The 6,000-nt window shown below is 54.9% G+C and overlaps 1 protein-coding gene across 1 annotated transcript; it reads right to left on the bottom strand.

Moving 5' to 3' along the window:
* Window positions 1–235: 235 nt before the first annotated feature.
* Window positions 236–3,469, bottom strand: MLNR (motilin receptor). Its single transcript, XM_045867530.2, has 2 exons — window positions 2,217–3,469; window positions 236–1,493 (listed from the first exon to the last, which is right to left on the bottom strand). The coding sequence occupies exons 1-2, from the start codon at window positions 3,082–3,084 to the stop codon at window positions 1,105–1,107; spliced, it is 1,257 nt and encodes a 418-aa protein (XP_045723486.1). The 5' UTR covers window positions 3,085–3,469; the 3' UTR covers window positions 236–1,104.
* Window positions 3,470–6,000: the final 2,531 nt, after the last annotated feature.

Here is a 6,000-nt window from a genome sequence, read left to right as displayed (position 1 = left end):
CCTGCCCTCAGGCTTCCGTGTCCGGGGCGCTGCCTTGAAGCCATGGCACTGGGCAAGCCCGGGGGGCAGTCTCGGGTACAAGTGGGTGGCAACACCCTTGCTGATGCACAGCAGTTCCAAAAGACGGTATTGTCGGGCGCCTGGGTGGCTCAGTTGGTTAAGCGACTGCCTTCGGCTCAGGTCATGATCCTGGAGTCCCGGGATCGAGTCCCGCATCGGACTCCCTGCTCGGCAGGGAGCCTGCTTCTCCCTCTGCCCCTCCCCCCTCTCATGCTCTCTCTCTCTCTCATTCTCTCTCTCTCAAATAAATAAATAAAATCTTAAAAAAAAAAAAAAGAAATTCTGCAGATTCGGGCGCCTGGGTGGCTCAGTTGGTTAAGCGACAGCCTTCGGCTCAGGTCATGATCCTGGAGTCCCGGAATCGAGTCCCACATCGGGCTCCCTGCTGGGCGGGGAGTCTGCTTCTCCCTCTGACCCTCCTCCCTCTCATGCTCTCTGTCTCTCATTGTCTCTCTCGCAAATAAAGTCTTAAAAAAAAAAAAAATTAAAAAACAAAAAAAGACGGTATTGTCCCTCAACTCTATGATTTGTTCTCAGCCAGGAGTGAGGTGGGACCCCTGAACGTTGGCCTTTACCCACAATTCCCTTCATTTGCTTCTAAAAAATTCTGCTACCTTATGTAGGCATTAAATAATTTCTTGAATAAAAGCTCTAATTATCCTGGGCTCCTTGTATATGCACCATTACATGTATATCCAGAACATGAAAATACAAATACACCCCTGATCTCAGAGGAGACAAGTCTCATGACAGCATCTCTGTATGACTTATTAACCAGAAAATGAGCAATCATATTTCCAAAGTCTAGCAGAACGAAAACTTAGAAAACCTCCCCAGAGCACATTTTGTGTTGTGGGATTTCCCGAGGCTGAAATCAACGTCCTTGAGGGGTATGCCGGGAGGTGGTTAAATTGCGTAGCTTGGTTTAAAAAGGAAAAAAAAAAAAATCATGCTGACAAAGTTGCCGATCAATTTGCAAAATGCTGACCACTCTTCCCAATTCGTCCTAACGGCATCAGTTGCCCACTTGCAGTCCTTCTTTCCCTATAGACCTGTTTTCCCTGAAGTCCCCGCGTTGTGGGAGGAAGCCACTTGCTTGGCCATGCTGGTCGACGACGTCTGTACTTTGGTGCTCTGCTCTGTGTAGCCAGCAGTATCTCCTCCTGTGTCCCCCCCCATGTCCCTGCTTCTGCAGAAACTTCTCTGTCTGGACTGCCTGGCCAGCAGCAGGTTCCAGGCCGCTGTTCTGTACTTCTTTGAAATGAGGTTGTAGAGGATCGGGTTGATGGACGCACTCAGATAGAAAAGTTGCAAAGCTACAATGTTAAAGTACTGAGAGAAGTTCATCATCCGAGAATCTTCTGTATTTATGTAAATGATCCTGCCCACGTGAAAAGGCAACCAGCAAACTACAAATGCCAGAACCACCACCACTGTAAAACAAGACACAGGCACCAGAGTTAGCTAAAGCATCCGAAAACAAATAAGCCCCCCTCCCCCCCGCCGAGAAACCATCCGAAATAATAAGTAACAGCAAACAAATTAAATAAACTTTTACCTAGCTGATTCCCACCCCAGGACAACTACCAGGCTGCAAACAGCATCGACATTTGCTTTAAAACTGCATATATGCGTTATCACGGCTGGACATAAACCAGAAGGAGAAATTTCTACTAACAAGCTGTTCTGGCAGTCTTCCTTCCAGCACAATTTTTTGTTTTGATATGGGCATGGTTCACTTTAGCCTGCAGGATAACTTAACATTAAGTTTTTGTTTGTTTGTTTGTTTTTTAATTTAGCTTAATGCGCTCTACCCCATGTTCTCAAAGGTACTATGAGTAATTCACATCTATGGCATCTAACAGAGACAGGCGGTTGGTTTCCCCATCCTGGATCAGCCCGGCTCACGGATCCAGCGGCTTAGCGGACCCAGGCATCCCACCAAATACCACACTCCTCGGGGGCGCCCTGGGGTTACCCAGAACTATCAGAGGACTGGAGATGGTTTTCTCTGGAGACGGGCAGGACCGGCAGGTGGAGGCTGGAGCAAAATGACACAAGGAACTGTAGCTAGAAGAGGCGTTGGGAGACGAGGGGAAGGGGACGCTGCCTGGACCGCGGGCTGGCGTGTTTGGAACAGAGGGGGCGCCACTTACGCAGGACGCGGACCGTCTGCCGGTGGCCCTTCTCGCGCCCGGAGGCGGCCGGGCCTCGCAGCGGGCCCCGGCTCCTCCACAGCTCCCGCCCGATGAGCCCGTAGAGGACGCTGAGGCACAGAAAGGGCAGGAAGAAGTAGGCGGTGGTGACCCACAGCATGACGCGCAGCGCGCCCATCTGAGACGGGCTCGGCCGGCACTCGCGACTGAACAGCGCCGCGGCGGCCGCGGCCTCCGCGGCCTCGGGCCCCGACGGCGGGGACGGCGGCGGCGGCGGCCAGGTGCGGGGCGAGGGGGTGAACGGCGCGCTGCCGTTAAGGTCTGGGACCGCGTCGATGCCGGGGTCTTGCTCGACGCCCACCAGAAAGAAGAAGGGCCCTGCGGAGAGCAGCGCCACGGCCCAGAGCGCCGCGATGAGTGCGCGGACGCGGCGCCGGGTGACCAGGACGCGGGCGCGGAGCGGGCGGCAGATGGCGAGGTAGCGCTCGACGCTGAGCGCCGTCATGTGCAGCAGCGTGGCGTAGGTGCAGCCCTCGCCCACGTAGAGCGAGAGGCGGCAGAGCAGCTGCCCGAACACCCAGGGCCGCGAGCGCCAGAGGCGGTACAGGTCGAAGGGGAGCCCGAGCAGGATGAGCAGGTCGGACACGGCCATGCTGCCCAGGTACAGGTTGGTGGTGGTCCGCATGTCCCGGTAGCGCCCGATCAGCAGCACCGTCACCACGTTGCCGCTCACCCCGACGGCGAACAGACCGAGGCACACGGCGGTCACCGGCACCAGCGCCCCCAGGGGGAAGGGCGAGCAGAGACGCTCGTCACAGGGCAGCGGGGCGCCCTCCGCGCCGTCGCTGCGGTTCCAGGGGCTGCCCATGGACGCACCGCGCCGGGCGGCCGCGAGGACACACGCTCGGCGCCCGGCCGCGCCGCCGCGCCCCCGGCTGGCCCCGGGGGCCGAGCGCAGGGCCCGGCTGGCGACGCGCTTCCTCGGGCAGCCCGCGCGCAGCGGCTCACCGGCCCTCGTCCGCACCGCCCGAGCTCTGCGGCGCCGCGCGCGAGGACGCGAGTCTGCAGGGTCGGCTTTGAGGCCCTCCCACGCGGGCGGCGCGCAGTCTCCGCCCCCGGCCTCCGCCCGCCACAGGCCCGCCCCACGCCCGCGCCACTCCCGCGCCACTCCCGCGCCCTCTCCTCGGCCCGTCGCGTGCCAGGGAGCTTCCCTCCCCGCAAACTGGAACGCGGGAGGCGGCCGCGGCGCACGAGTCCTGCCCCGTCCAGGGCAGCGGTTGCCGAACCCCGGTGAGGTGGGTTGCTGACCCCAGCGGAGCGCGGGCGCTCCGGCCGCTCGAGTACAGAGGGGGACCTTCTCAGGGACCTCGGCTGGTGGCTGTGTCCAGGCGCTTAGGAAAGCCTGCCTCCGTACAAACAGGAGAGGAGTTTAGACCCCGGGTTCTAGTTATGACTCTACAACCAAGTGATCTTAGACCAGTCCCAGCCTCGCCCAGCCCAGGTCTCCTCTTCTGTAAGTTTTCGAGCAGGAGTGGAGGGACTTGAGCAGATAATTTCAGCCATCCCTTAAAACCCTGAAATCGGTGGGCATGACCATGTCTACTGGTTTTAAAGAACAAGGGTGAAGTATGCACGTGTGTATTTGCGGGCTTACGTGTGCTGCATTGTTCCTATGTACAAAATATTTTATGAACAAAAAAGCAGAGTATTTGCCAACGCTAGGAAGAACTAAAATTCTGGGGAAAAGACTAAAACTGATTTATGAGCCAGTTCATTGCGGTCTTAATGACAATAGATGACCCTTACTGAGTGCTTAGGGCCTGTTTGGCCCTTTGCTTTCCATTTAATACTCATGTCCTTGGGAGCTCATTTTACCCCTGAGCAAAGTGGGACTCGCTTGTGATTTTGTCTCCTGATAAAATGCACACCACACACACAGGAGTCTTGCAATGCCTCGGTCTCCCTGTGGATGAGCTGGTCCTCCAGGGCATCTCAGGCATCGACTCCTGCCGGCGTCCGTCACACAGTATCATTGCCAGGACCTGCCAGCCCTCCTGCATCTCAGCCTCAGTCATCCCCTTTCTGACCTCGACCCCTGGCTTTCTAGCTCACTTTCTCTAATGCCTCAACTCCTGCAATCCTCCACCCACCCTGGGACCTCCACTTTTTCTCTCTCCCTCCCTCTACCCCCAAACAAAGAAAATGCAATTTCGTCATCTATTGTTGATCTGATTTTCCCTTGAGCGTTCACTGGCTGGGGAGCAAGAGGAAATTAGCCTGAATAAAGCCTAGTCCAGTTGGAAGAATGGAACCGTGCCTCTGTGTGGTGTTCCGTTCTGGATAGCATGCTTATCCCACAACCTCCTCTTCCTTCCCCGCTTTTCCCTAGGGGAGCCCAGGTGTTTGGGAGGAGAGGTCAGGGAGCTTGAAGGTCCTTATGAAATAAAACGGAGGGGGTCACCTAGCTTCGTGTGGGATCTTGGGGGCCCAGGGTTGGCATTTGCCACATTCCAGTTCGGTGCCCCCTTCTTGCCTGGCCACCAGGTGCTCTGCTAACCCCAGAGGAGAGGTCTGTGGTTAGTGAACTTGTGGTCCCTTTTTTTGACTCAAGGGATGCTCGCTGGAGTACCTGACACCTTCCCCTTGGCTCTCACGGCTGCAGTCCCTGAGGTTCTTCCCTTTTCTCCATTCTGCCCCAGAGCTTGGTCTACCCAACGTCTGCTGAAGGCTCCTTGCTCTTTCCCCACCCACCATGGCGGCCCGCGCCATGCAGGCTCACAAGGGTTACTACACCATCTCCTACTATTCTGTATACTCGTCCTCCATTCACACGCTCCTCTTCTTTGTTGTATTCTCTCTACACTGCTTGTTACCAACTGCTCTACTATTTAATCTACTTAACTCTTTGTTTGTTATCTGCCCTGCCCCTTCCCCTACCGACATCCTGTGGTCCAGAAGGCTGGGCTGTGATCTGTTGTGTGCTGTGCTCTTTCCCTAGTGTCTGGATCAGTACCTGGCACAAAGTGAGAATTTAATAAATATTTGTTAACGCAGGGAACGGATAAGCTTCTGCAGAACCAGGTACCATTATTTTCTTTACAATTCCCAGTGACTGAGAACAGTACTTTGATTATAGTGGGTGTTCAGCAAGTGTTTGTTGATATTCAGGTTCCAGATAGGATACTGATATGGAGAGATGGGTTCGCCCCAGGCTTTTTCTACATCATGATGCTGCAACTCAAGCAGGACTTGGTCTGTCAGGCAGATCTGAATCCTTATTATAATGGCTTGGCGGTCCGTGTTTTAGGAAGAAATGGGATGAGCTATCTGGAGAATGACTAAATCTGCTTTCTACTTTGTATTTCTAAGGTTATCCACCAGCTTACTGACTTCATACTTCATCTGATGGGAGGAAGAGGACGTCGTCAGGGGTGTGGACACCTCTCCCCTCTCCCTTATGGGTGTGTCTGCGCCTGGTACTTGTGTGGGGTGAGAGCGAGGCCAGGTCTGGCCCTGCTATGGCTCTATGTCCCTGGAAGCAAGAGATTGGTATCATCGATAGGCCCTTGGCCCTTGGCTGGAGGACTCATAGGTTGGCTTTTTGGCGGGCTGGGATGTCCTGACTAAAAATAAAGCTAACGCTGGTAGTGTGCAAGGTGCTGTTCCAAGTATTTGCATATTTTAACTCATTTACTCTTCAATAACTGCATTATGAGGTGGGTCTTTTCAGTACACCCGTTTGGGTGTATTTTATTTTATTTTATTTTTTTTAAGATTTTATTTA

The sequence above is a fragment of the Mirounga angustirostris genome, unplaced genomic scaffold, assembly GCF_029215605.1.
Source record: "Mirounga angustirostris isolate CCGP_5_RB_7025 unplaced genomic scaffold, mMirAng1.0.hap1 SCAF_3, whole genome shotgun sequence".
NCBI classification, from domain to species: domain Eukaryota; kingdom Metazoa; phylum Chordata; class Mammalia; order Carnivora; family Phocidae; genus Mirounga; species Mirounga angustirostris.
The sequence above is the reverse complement of the archived record's forward strand: the minus strand, read 5'-3'. Positions and strand labels throughout refer to the sequence as shown.